General features: G+C 37.3%; 3 protein-coding genes across 4 annotated transcripts; 2 read left to right on the top strand and 1 right to left on the bottom strand.

Annotated features, from left to right (window-relative positions):
• The first annotated feature begins 883 nt into the window (after window positions 1–883).
• On the top strand, window positions 884–3320 carry LOC120155835 (ribosome maturation protein SBDS-like). The gene is made up of 5 exons (XM_039167294.1): window positions 884–1053; window positions 1143–1272; window positions 1376–1576; window positions 1859–2026; window positions 2643–3320. The coding sequence occupies exons 1-5, from the start codon at window positions 920–922 to the stop codon at window positions 3117–3119; spliced, it is 1110 nt and encodes a 369-aa protein (XP_039023225.1). The 5' UTR covers window positions 884–919; the 3' UTR covers window positions 3120–3320.
• Window positions 3321–4753: 1433 nt separating this feature from the next.
• LOC120155791 (thioredoxin M-type, chloroplastic-like) lies at window positions 4754–5530 on the top strand. The gene is made up of 2 exons (XM_039167252.1): window positions 4754–5019; window positions 5090–5530. Exons 1-2 carry the CDS (start codon window positions 4812–4814, stop codon window positions 5407–5409), a joined length of 528 nt encoding a protein of 175 aa, XP_039023183.1. The 5' UTR covers window positions 4754–4811; the 3' UTR covers window positions 5410–5530.
• Window positions 5531–5711: 181 nt separating this feature from the next.
• On the bottom strand, window positions 5712–11510 carry LOC120155873 (transcriptional corepressor SEUSS-like). 2 transcript variants are annotated; one of them, XM_039167343.1, is made up of 11 exons: window positions 11262–11510; window positions 11147–11173; window positions 9406–10690; window positions 9205–9324; window positions 8955–9003; window positions 8526–8740; window positions 8370–8438; window positions 8006–8103; window positions 7681–7774; window positions 7237–7306; window positions 5712–6830 (listed from the first exon to the last, which is right to left on the bottom strand). In XM_039167343.1, exons 3-11 carry the CDS (start codon window positions 10411–10413, stop codon window positions 5866–5868), a joined length of 2688 nt encoding a protein of 895 aa, XP_039023274.1. In that variant the 5' UTR covers window positions 10414–10690; window positions 11147–11173; window positions 11262–11510; the 3' UTR covers window positions 5712–5865. The 2 variants fall into 2 exon arrangements, with proteins under 2 accessions (XP_039023274.1, XP_039023275.1); XM_039167344.1 differs by lacking the exon at window positions 11147–11173.
• Window positions 11511–12842: the final 1332 nt, after the last annotated feature.

Here is a 12842-nt window from a genome sequence, read left to right as displayed (position 1 = left end):
AAAAATAGGGAGAATAAGCATGCTGGAGAGATCGAAAGAGGTGAAAAATGTCGAAAACGTTGGTTCAGCCGATAGGGCAAAAGAAATATATCTTAAAAGATTTCAATCCTAAGCAATCTTCAAGATCTCAACCTTCTAAGTAATCTTGCATCGATGATTTTACATAATTAGATCCTGATCTAGAATGTTCACCCCTAAATTTGAATTAAGTTTAAAGATAAATTAAAAAAGTGATAACTTTAGGGATTAAAAGTTGATTTATCCCTAAAATGACCTGAAAGAATCTGGTATAAAAATAGGGAGAATAAGCATGCTGGAGAGATCGAAAGAGGTGAAAAATGTCGAAAACGTTGGTTCAGCCGATAGGGCAAAAGAAATATATCTTAAAAGATTTCAATCCTAAGCAATCTTCAAGATCTCAACCTTCTAAGTAATCTTGCATCGATGATTTTACATGATTAGATCCTGATCTAGAAAGTTCACTTCTAAATTCGAATTAAGTTTAAAGATAAATTAAAAAAAGTGATAACTTTAGGGATTAAAAGTTAATTTATCCCTAAAAATGACCCGAAAGAATCTAGTATAAAAATAGGGAGAAGAAGCGTGTTGGAGAGATCGAGAGAGATGAAAAATGTCGAAAACGTTGGTTTAGCCGATAAGGCAAAAGAAATATATCTTAAAATATTTCAATCCTAAGTAATCTTTAAGATCACAACCTTATAAATAATCTTGCATCGATGATTTTATATGATTAGATCCTAATCTAAAATGCTGACCCCTAGATTCGAATTAAGTTTAAAGATAAATTAAAAAAGTGTAAACTTTAGGGATTAAAAGTTGATTTATCCCTAAAAATGACCCGAAAGAATCTGGTATAAAAATAGGGAGAAGAAGCGTGCTGGAGAGATAGAGGTTAAAAATGTCGAAAACGCTGGTTCAACCGATAGGGCAAAAGCGGCTGACGAATGTGGCGGTGGTGCGTTTGAAGAAACACGGCATGCGATTCGAAATCGCTTGCTACAAGAACAAGGTGCTCTCCTGGCGTTCTCGGGTGTAAGTTTTTCACAAATTCTATTCTACTTTTTGTTTTTGCTCTTGAAATTTGATTAAATTTATTTAGAAGATGGAATTTATTGCAACAGGGAGAAAGATTTGGACGAAGTGTTACAGTCCCATACGGTTTACACGAATGTTTCGAAAGGGGTGCTTGCTAAAACCAAAGATTTGGTTGCTGCCTTTGGAACTGATGATCAGACTAAAATTTGTTTGGAGGTAATTCTGATTTAGGTTTTTTTGAAAAATGAAATTAATTTTGATTTACTTTCTGTTTGTTGATATGAGGGGTTTTTTCCCTTTATGTTTTATTGGACGGTAGATTTTGGAGAAAGGGGAGCTGCAAGTTGCTGGGAAGGAAAGGGAATCGCAATTTTCGAGTCAGTTTCGGGATATCGCGACGATAGTTATGCAAAAGACTATCAATCCCGAAACTCAGCGCCCTTACACCATTAGTATGATTGAGAGGCTAATGCATGAAATTCATTTCGCTGTTGAACCGAATAGTAGCTCCAAGAAACAGGTCATTTGTTGTTGTTGTATTAGTTGTCATTTAGATATTTAGTTATCGAGTATCGAAACAAATCGATGAATCTTTCATGTCATCTCTAGAAATGCGTGTTAAACTTGGATGACAATTTCTTCTATATTAATTGATGCCAAATGCTTGAAAAGTCTGGCCATCCGGAGATTCCGGACATACAGTCTGTTGTTGGCTTGGAATAGTGTTCTTTTAGTTGAATTTCATGTATCTTATGTGGGCTTCTTGTGTCGTCTTCATGGCCTAACAGTGTTTAGTTTGCAGGCTCTAGAGGTTATTCGTCAGCTTCAGAAGCACTTCCCTATAAAACGGTCGCCCATGAGATTACGACTCATTGTTCCTGGACAAAATTTTCAGTCTCTTTGCGAGAAGCTAAATGAATGGGGTGTTACCATTGTTTCAAAAGATGAATCCGGAACTCAGCTTTCTGTTGTAAGTCCTGAGTAGAAGCTGCATCTTCTATTCCCTAGGAGAAGTTTTCGACTCTTCGTTTAGTTGTTTTATCCTTTTTTTTCATGCCTGTTATAAGTTCACTTCACCTTTAGCATTATTTACCGAAATATTTAAAAGTATTGTCTGCTTGCTCCGTTTTTCAAGCATCAGCATTAGCAAGTTGTGTGAAAGTGATTGATTTAATCCATCAAAAGTGTTTTCCAGACTGCCGGCATGATTTACTATGGCATTGAAATTGGAATTTAGGAGAATTCTTAAAAGATAGTTGAATGAGATTGCCGTGTTGTTATTTTGTTTTTTTCGATTTTGTTGATTTGTAAAACTACGTAAGTGAAGCAAAGTGATGGGACATACATAAGCTTAAACTTTGGCAAGTAGACAGAAACTTTGTATCCAGTTGGGAATTTACTATCATAGTAGCTCAAAGCTTCTTGCACCTGTAATTCCCCTTTGACTCTTCTCCAGTGTCCATAGACGCTGTTTCGGGATTGAATTGATTTTTCTATGTTACTAAGCTGTATGATTTATGTGGTTTACCGTTTATCTAGTCATTTTCTTTTTCGAGCCCTCAATCTTCCATTTGCTTGTTTTTCAGATTTGTGAAATTGAACCAGGACTTTTCCGAGAATGCGATGGCCTCGTGAGGAATTCACAGGGTAGATTGGAAATACTTGCAGTGTCTGTGCATGCCGAGGGGGATACACAGGTGGATAATTATGATGATGACGATATGTCATCAAATCTAGCCAAGGATTCGGCCGAGTCAGCATCGTCACGTTTACCCCCGGAATCTTATGATTCAGTCCTCCAACTAAGCGAGAAAATGCAGAAACAAGATTCTGTCTCTTCGGGAAATGAGAATGCCGAAGCGGAGGCAAAGCAACACAAGTGCAGCACATGCAATGCATTTGTGGGGGATTCAAAGCAGTACAGGGATCACTTTAAGAGCGAGTGGCACAAGCATAATTTAAAACGCAAAACCAGGCAACTTCCTCCTCTTACTTCAGAAGAGTGCTTAGCTGATATGGATTTGAACGACTCGAAATCCGATTTGAAGGACTATTCATTTTGAGCTTGTGGCTAAAACTTATGGGGGTGCTGGTAGCATTTCTTCTCTTTTACAATCTTTAGTTTGTTTCTGCAGCTGAACATGAACTTAGTTGTAAATTTGGATTGTTATTACTCGGTACTACTCGTATTAGGGGTGTGTATTAAAGGGATGATTTGCTAAATTATTAGTAGCTTTTATATGATTATTTCTTCTTCTTTTTAATTCTCTTAGCACTGGCACGAACCAAATTACCTCGATGATTAAAGGAATGATTGTTGTGATTCGAGAACCCGTGTTTCTAGAAGTGTTTAAGAATTCGTTACGAAATGATTTAAAACTTTTAGAACGAATACTGCATTGTAATCACATCGGTTTAATAAAAAAAATACTCTTAACAGTCAGCAGCAAAACTTTACAAAAGTTGGAAGAGGTATCAATAATATTGAATCTTAATAAAAAGAGAAAATAATCTCAGTGACCAAAAATGTCTTATAATATACGATTTTAACTAATTTTTTTTGGATTTGCCAAAATGACCAACTAAATCGCAATGCGATCGATAATTCGTAACGCGATCTCCGGTATCGCAAATCAGTTTCCAGATTCGCAACGCGAACTTCGACTATCGCATTGCGATTTACATATTCGCATTGCGATAGTCCAAGTTCGCGTTGCGATTTATTCCAAGTTCGCGTTGCGATTTATTCCAAGTTCGCGTTGCGATTTATTTAGTCGAAGTTCGCGTTGCGATTTATTCCAAATTCGGTGTGATAGTCGAAGTTCGCGTTGCGATTTATTCCAAATTCGTTGCGATAGTCCAAAATCGCAACGACGGTATTGCATTTGTTTCTTAAGAATTTTCTCTAAAAAGATAGTATTCGCGCGGACGTGTCGAAGACATGCATTACCACGACCACGACCCGACCCGACCCGACCCGACCTGAGACTAGACGACGGCGGCGGCGGCGCGCGAGAGTCCCCCTTGTTCTCTATCACTCAACAAGGAAGTGGGAAAGCTAAGCCTTAAATATCATTCCCAATAGTGTTTCTAATACTATGTGGGATTGAGAATTACCAACACTTGTTCCCAATACTATGTGGGATTGAGCCTTAAATAGTGATATTATTTTTGAATGTTTTGCTTAAAATTGCAATAATCGCGATTGATTGTAGATTGAATTTTAATTATGACATATTTAATCGTATAATACTAATGCAATTGGTTGCTGATTTAGTTGTTTTAAGGTGCTCAACCTATTAATGGTGGGGATAGCAACTGACAATGGCAAAGGGATTGAAATTAGGATTTTAATTTTTGTGTGTGGGATTTGTAGTTTTATAAATATTTAGGTTTGTTTTTCTTTTAAAAATTATAACTTTAAGTTTTTCTATTTAAATAATTTTTTTAAAATTTTATAAGGGCGACACATATGGTAAAATTTAACAGTTGTTACGGTCGAGACATCTAAAATGATAATATTTATAACATTAAACACCTTGGTGAATCGAAAAGAAAAAAATTAGACGGCACTTTAAGAAAAATTGTATAGTTTGTATACTTATTTTCTAATTAAATCAAATTAAAATCATAAAATATTATCCATATGGAATTTATACTCTTTTCCACCACCTCTCATTCTCAGTTAACCAAAAAGCTAGACGACACAAATTTCGAAATAGCGCCATCTTCCTTCCCCACGAGATTATCGAAGTATGGCTCTGAAAAGCTGTTTTCAATTGAGCTCAGCCTGCAACACAAGAGCCACTGTGCTCCAAACCTTCCATCATCATTCTCCATCTCCTAATAACATCAATTTGCACACATTTACCGGGTCGAAATCCGATAAACCCAGTTTATCATTCACCCGTAGATGCCAAAAATCCAGGCTTGTATGCAAAGCCAGTGATGCTGTTGCTCAAGGTAAGCATCTTTTTTCCTTATGTTTTTGCTCTTTTTTCAGGGTTTCTAAGTTTTCATCTGCAATTTGCAGTTGAGTTGGTGACAGAAGCAAACTGGGATGAGCTTGTCGTCCGCAGCGAGACGCCGGTCTTAGTCGATTTCTGGGCGCCGTGGTGTGGACCTTGTAAGGTGCTTGATCCTGTTATAGCTGAATTAGCTAAAGAGTACGCCGGGAAGATTACTTGTTACAAGCTCAACACCGATGAGTCCCCGAGCATTCCGACGAAATTCGGGATCAGGAGCATCCCGACCGTGCTGTTCTTCAAGGATGGAGAGAAGAAAGAGAGCATCATTGGTGCAGTGTCCAAGTCTACCATCGTAGCTAAACTCGAAAAATATATCGACACCTGAACTTTGAAACAAAACCATAGTTTCTTGTAAGAACTCTACATGGTCTGTTCTTGCCATGCTATGCCAGTTTCTTTTATGTATCTTCCATTCAACATGACATGATCTATGTTCTGTAATTCATTGGGTGCTTATGCAGTAAAACTAGAATAATTAAACCTATCCGAACAACCTCGGAAGTAAACAAGAGTATTGTTCTCTCTAGAAATCTCAAGTAATTACGTGTCTAAAGAATATTTGTACGTTGTCAACGACTAAAACAACATTATGAACAGATATAACTTGATATCATGGAAAACAGATTTATAGGAAACTGGAGCAACTTCAAAGTTGCTTTTTCATTGATAAAAACACTATGCCATATGTTTTTTCACTTTCTCTGGAATTAGTACACAGTGGGAGGGAAGACCTTGATCCATCATATATAGTGTAAAGAACCCATCAGCCTGCTGCACATCTTCATGGGGAGGGCTTCCAATCAAATTGATAATTATTGAAGCCATTAACTGCTCCGAGTCCATTCAGTAGCTGGTTTCCGATGTCCTGCTGGTTGTGGTTCATGAGTTGATCCCGAGCCATCTGTGCCATACTGATCCTTCCGTTCATGACGGGGTTATTTCCCATTGTTGCCCTGATTCCATTCACTATAGCAGACTGGCCTCTGCCGCTCATCGAACCATACCCAACACCACTAACTGAATTACTGTTGTGGAGTGCCCCATTGCCGATCAAAGTGTTGCCGCCGCTCAGAACTGTGTTGTTGCTTGGTGGTAGCATCCCGTTTACGCTCTTCACATCATTGTCTAGAGTGCCGGTGCCGACCATGCCACCGGTGTTATCAAGTTGGCTCGACATTATTTCATGAATGATTTTCTGAACAGAGCTTTGAGATTCATTGGGGTCGACCTCACCAGAAAGAGCCGGCTGCTGCATGGGCAAGTTCATCGCTAGAGAATTTGCGGAACTCATGTGACTTGAAGCTGCTAAGGCACCGTTTGGGGCTTGAGGAGGATTATTAGATGAGGAAGGTGTAGGCGACTGAAATGGAGAAGGATTTGTTTGCGTTTGAGGTATTGTGGTAGAGGAACCGGGGGACAGAATCTGAGCAGAGTTCCCACCATAGGGACCGCTTGCATTATTCATAGAATTCTGCTGCCTGGAGCTCATGGAATTAGGATGAAGAGGCCCAGCAATAGTGCCGGTAGATGCCGATGCAGATGTAAGTGAGTTATTTATATTAGCCACGCCATTGGTAGCGGGAAGTTGCATCCCAGAAGCCTGGGCATTACTTTGATCACCATTAGAGCTCTGGGCCATCATTTGCTGTTGCGATGTCTGCTGTTGTAGGCGTTCCACGGGCTGTTGAGCTTGAGTATGAAAACCAGACGAAGTGCTCGTTCTTCGAGGGAACTTGGCCAAACTCTCTGAGGAAAAACAAAATATGAGATCGAAAGTCAAGCTAAGAAATCATAGAGCCAACATGAGAACAAATAAATATGGAGCTACACTAGTAAAGTTCTTGTTCCGAACACTTTTTTCAATGGTATAGCTACATGAACACGTCGGGTTGTTCATAGCCAGAAGCCAAGAACCCTTCCACAATGTACAAAAATATCAGACAAACACAAGCTGATAGTCAACCAGCTTATAGAAATCCCATCAAAATTCGGTTAAAGGTAAACTAACACAAAAATAGAGGCTACGAGAAACCCCGAAGAGCGGTTCCAGATGCCTGGACCGGTACTTTCAAGTGTTTAGAAGTATATTTAAAACTAAAAGCCAATGAGAAGATAAAATAAACTTAGAAAGGTAGATCTTGTCAAAACTTACCCATGGGTCCCGTCCTCGTTTCTTGACTATAATCAATCAAGTCTTTCATACTATTAACCACTTCAGATATCTGTTAAAACCGCGATAACATAAGGAAATAGTGCATGAGGAGACTACATTTCAAAAGCAAAATTCTTCGAAAAGGAGATACAACTATAAAATTCAACTTCATGTTTTAGATTTTCCGGTTGCCACTCGTCAACATAATAACAAACATGTTTTGTGTTAAGGTACATTTCGATAACATAGTTTATTTGCACTTGGGTCTTCAGTAAGTGCAATTTTGATAACACACTTTGAAGATGCGAGTACATTCGGTATGGACCCTCACCCAAGAACCAAAGAAGACTGAAGAAATCGGTAAGTTTTAGTGCGAAAAAACCGCCTAGTCAAAGTTTCGGGGGAAATAAAAAAGGTAGAGCAGATGCAAATGCAGGAAATTACCTGAAGACACCGCACATATCTCTTTGTATAACCCAAATCATTTACCAATGGCACTTCCAAGGCTTTAGCCAATTGCCGAGCCGATGCTACAAACCTGAAGTCCATTCATAGCTAATTAGAAATCCATGCATGCAACATTGGTCGAACAAACATGTAATATTATTTTTAAATTTTAATAAACAGAAGAGAAGTAGATGGATATACTGCAATTTAATTTTGTCTTCCTACTGCCCAAGTGTGTGCGTGTATGTGTGACCAAGAGTCTAGCCGGAATATACGAGACTTTGAATTTACAGACTATCAAAACGAATACTGAAGGACATACAAGTTACAGTTATTCTGCAAATCCGGAGCAGATAAATTTGTCGATGCATTTTGAGTTGCAGCTTGATATTTTTGAGCTGCGGCCCCAAGCTGACTAACCTGTACCAACCAAAATTATAACCATCAAAAATGACAAATTACCAGAGAAGCAGCTATCATACAAAATAATAATTCACTCGTAATTTAGGGAAATAAAAAAGAAAAATAAGTTAATTCGGTATCATCGTTGATATGATATTTTCTAGATTACACGAATGGTGCAAAATGAATATTTCAAGCAGCCGGTCATAAAATAGAAAGACATCCTAACTTCGTAGATATAAATAGCATATATCAGACATTCTCAAGCTATAGAGAATCACGACCTGAGGAATCAATAATCTCCTCGGGATGAGTTCTTCATGACGCCGAGCACAAAACTCCCAAGAACATATCTGATGAAAAGAATGAAAGAGCCGAAACTTAGTTAATGAGACCACAAAATATTCAGTCAATAAGAAGTCATTGTCTCGATATGTAACCTTTAGATCTGGAGAGAAAACTATCCGAAGCTGACCATCACGAACAACGCGAAGGTGCTCGAAAACACTTTCTTGTATTGCTTTTGCATAGTCCAACACAATTTGGCCAGATGAATTCTGATACTCCCGGGGCATATCAACATAAAGAAGTTCTTCTAGAGTACCACTTTCATATTTAATTTTGAAAAGCCTAGGGAGAACCTCGACAGTTGCCTCTGAAAGCACATAGGGAGATATTAGATACACAGAGGACGTGGATAAATTAGCCGTGAGAAACCAAAATATACCAATATGACTTTTAAGTTCGTTGACATCCCATAAGAAGCACTAATACATATTAATCGCACCAATATTAGATGAAAAACTAATTTACCGACCATATCTCGAAAGAAAGAGGAACAACAGTAAAGAAAGAAGAAAAGAGCATACCAAATCCACGTCCAGGCTTCCGATTGCATATTTCACAGTGCCATGCATCCTGTAAAAAGTTCAATTATCCTTTACATTAATAGTTAGTTATTAGAAACAGAAAAACATAAACATGATAAGATGCCCAAAACCTGAGGAAAATTTCATCTATGAGGTGAGCAAACGAACAAAGACGTAAAGTTCTAAAGATAATGACTTCATTCAAATACAAAAGAATGCCAGACATGGTAAGTTTTAATCAGCAGCAAACCTGAGGAAAAACACCGGTTGTTTGGCGGCCACTTCCATACATAGAAACACACCACTTCTTTTTGGCATTTGGTGCAAAGTACTCGGCAACAAATTTTCTCCAAAATTCAATATTGTTGTCCTAAAAAAAAAACAGAATGTTACATCCACAAAGCCACTAAATGCATGAGGAAATAGATCTTTTGGAACATGGAGATCTTACTTCAGGTCTATGTTGTTGCTGATACATGTAATGTGTCAGACGTCGGGCACACATCCCAGGTTCATATGCTGATTTCACGGGTGACCTCAACGGCAAATTCTGCTGTTGAAACTGCTGCGGCAATTGGGACCTTTGTTGAGGCATTGCTTTCAAAAGCTGTTGCTGCTGTTGAAGTTGCAAGAGTCTTTGTTGATGCAAAAGATTAATTTGGGCGGCAGCAGTTTGCGGGGACTGCCGTGACATTTGGAGTAACTGCTGCTGTTGCTGTTGCTGCTGATGCAAAAACAATGACTGATCCGAATGTTGGGGCTCCATTTTTACCTGTGGCAAAGTTCTTGTAGGCACAATTTGTTGTGGTTCCAATTTAACGGGAGCAAGATTTCTCAGTGATTGCAACTGCTGTTGCTGCTGATCATTAGCCAGTTGTTGTGGCTCCAATTTGACAGCCCCAGCACTAGCCAACCCTCCTCTAATAGATTGAAACTGTTGTTGTTGCTGCTGCAGCTGTCCTTGTTGGGTGTTGTGAGGCGCGGTGACCTGTTGCATTCCCGGTTGACCATGTTGGAAATGTTGCGACTGGGGTTGCTGTTGATCCGATAAAATATGGTTACCGGAAAGGTCTGAAAATTGCTGGCCTTGAACTTGGCCAGACGATCCAGGATTTGCCATGTTCGACGGCACAAACGATGATGACAAGGCATTAAACTCCATCACATTACCTACATTCGAAAGTGAATTGGATTCAGCCCCCGAGTCAATACCTCCGCGCTGACTGCTCCCAGGACCACCATTCCCGAATGACTGATTAAGAAGGGAAGCCACATTAGGCACATTCCCAAGCATATTCATATTGTTAAACTGTGTTCGAGGGGACACTAATGAAGAGAACCCAGATTGAGACGGAAGTCCACCGCCTTGCGATCCTAACATTCCCGAATTCGTCCGCATTAGAGGAGAAGGAGCAGACCGTGCACCACCTATAGGAGTTGAAGGCCCCAAGGGCACCATGTTTCAACAATCACTGTCTAAAACGGACTCACAGAACTGCAACAACTATCTAAAACAACATGAATTCGAACAAAATAAACTACAGTTACAGAACAAATCACGAAAATATAGCCGTGGAGAACAAAGAACTCAGCAGTTTATCCCCAACTTGGCTGCTTTCTGTGCCTGAGTATATCGCTTTCTGTTCCTCGTTACAAGCTGCCCCAACAAGGAGCTCCGATTCTGAGCATTCAAACATTGCAGACAAGCAGCAGTTGAATGGCTTTCGCATGAATTCCTGTAGGGAAAAAAAAGAACAAGAATCTTCAGATCCACTGAAACATATATCATCCAGGAAAAAATAGTAACAAATAGCACAAAAAGATTATTACTTTCAACCAAAAAACTGTAACACTAGATTCCAATAACCATAAAATCAAACACCACTCAAATCTTAAAGAAAAACCCAAATCTCCAAAACTAACAAATTTCATCAAAATCCAACAAGTCTTCACTTAAAAGTTCAATAAAGCCATGAAAATGAACTTACCAATCTCAAATTTTTAACCTGCAAACCCCCCCCCCCAAATTGCAACTTTATTAAGAGAAAAAACTAATGTTCAACCAAATACATTAAGAAAAAACATCTGAACTCGATCCAGCCACTAACAGCACAAATCAATGACCCAGACTTAAAACCCCAAGAAAGAAATAAAGAAATGGTCAAAGCTACATAGACTCTAAGAAGACTTACCAGAGTTTAAAAAATCCCAGAGTTACTCTGAAAAGATAAACAACGAAGGAGGATAAGAAAAGAAGTACAGAAAGTTTCCCAAATCTTCAAAGCTTTGATTTCAATCAAAACATACCCAAAATGCCTTTTAAACTCGCTTTCTCTTCGATTCTTTAACGTTTTGCTTCAATGAAATGAAGCAATTAATAAGGTTTTTACTCACTTCAGCAGAAAAGGGGAAAAAAGGAACTTGTTTTTGCTCCTCTTTAAATCAATTCCTTGTCTCAGTACGTGCCTTCTTCTTCGGCTTCGCTGTATCTAGAGAGAGAAAGAGAGTGTTTTGTATTGTCCTTTACGGACGTCAAAATTGCATTCCACTAGATTGAATTTTATTTTATTTTTTCCGTTTCATGACTTCCTTAATTTAGATGGGATGAATGTGATGGTGATGGTGATGATGATGGGATGCTCATATATGTTTCAGTAACATACATATATATATATATACATACATCCATAGTGAATGATGGGATGTATTAAAGTGACGCACTTGTTTCGTTGCAAGTGAATGCTTAGACGGAAATTGTGCTACATGATTGTTTCTAGGGTAAACTATATATTTAGTCATCTAACCATTACTTTGGTTGTATTTTGGTCATTCAGCTATTATATTTTTCAAAATCATAGTTAAAGTTATGTTTTGATTCTACTATGATTATGCACCGTTAAAAAATTAAAGGATATATTGACATATCACCGTAAAGTAGTATCACATTATTATTGAAAAATAAAAATATTATCACGACAATAGTTATATATATATTTTATGACAGATGACCAAAACGTATTGTTAAATTTGATTTTGAAAAAAAAATTGATGACCAAATTGGAAGCAAAAGTAATTGTTGAGTGACTAAATACATATTTTACCCTTATTTTTATTTACCAAACTTGCGGACATACTTAAAATGAAAATATTTTTTTGAATAATCTTGGTGTTTACGTAGTAATATCTATTCAAAAAAAAATTAACAATTGGTAATACAAACACCCTGTAGATACAATTGTTCGAATCTAAAACCTCTAAGAAGAATAGTACTCATTACAGTCTCTTTAACCATTAAGTGTATTTAATGAATTCATAAATCAAAATATTTGAATAAAAAATAACATCAGAACTAACATGATTCATAAAGAATTAATAGCGAACAATTTTGTTTGGGCACGAACTACGCGACATCGATAGTAGATAAATTATTGTTCCATGAGATTCGGGTTCGAGTATTAGGAATGTCAAGTATATGAGCGTCGAATGTCAAATAATTTATAATTTATCTTTGAATAAATATTACCTCATACATACTTTAGATTAATAAAAAAAATAATGTAGTAGTTATAATTTAAAGTTAAAAATTATTTAAATTGAATAATTCTGATATTAAATTGAAATACTTCCAAGAATAATTTAAATAATATTCGAATCAGGGGTGAGTACAAGGCAGTCACTCCAAATTTTTAGGAACTTATATTATATCTTTAAGATATTTTAAAATTTTAATTATACTCCTCAAAATTTATATAAATTTTCATAAAGTTTTAAATAATTTTAGTATCCTACTTAATATTGTTAAAAATTTCATTAAAACTCTCAAAAGTTTTGAAAAAAAGAGTTTATTTAAAAATAAATTATAATAAATATATTTACATTTTGACAAAA

This window comes from Hibiscus syriacus, unplaced genomic scaffold (genome assembly GCF_006381635.1).
Source record: "Hibiscus syriacus cultivar Baekdansim isolate YM2019G1 unplaced genomic scaffold, ASM638163v2 tig00111208_pilon, whole genome shotgun sequence".
Lineage (NCBI taxonomy): Eukaryota > Viridiplantae > Streptophyta > Magnoliopsida > Malvales > Malvaceae > Hibiscus > Hibiscus syriacus.
Note: the sequence above shows the minus strand (reverse complement) of the source record. Positions and strands in the feature narration are given on the sequence as shown.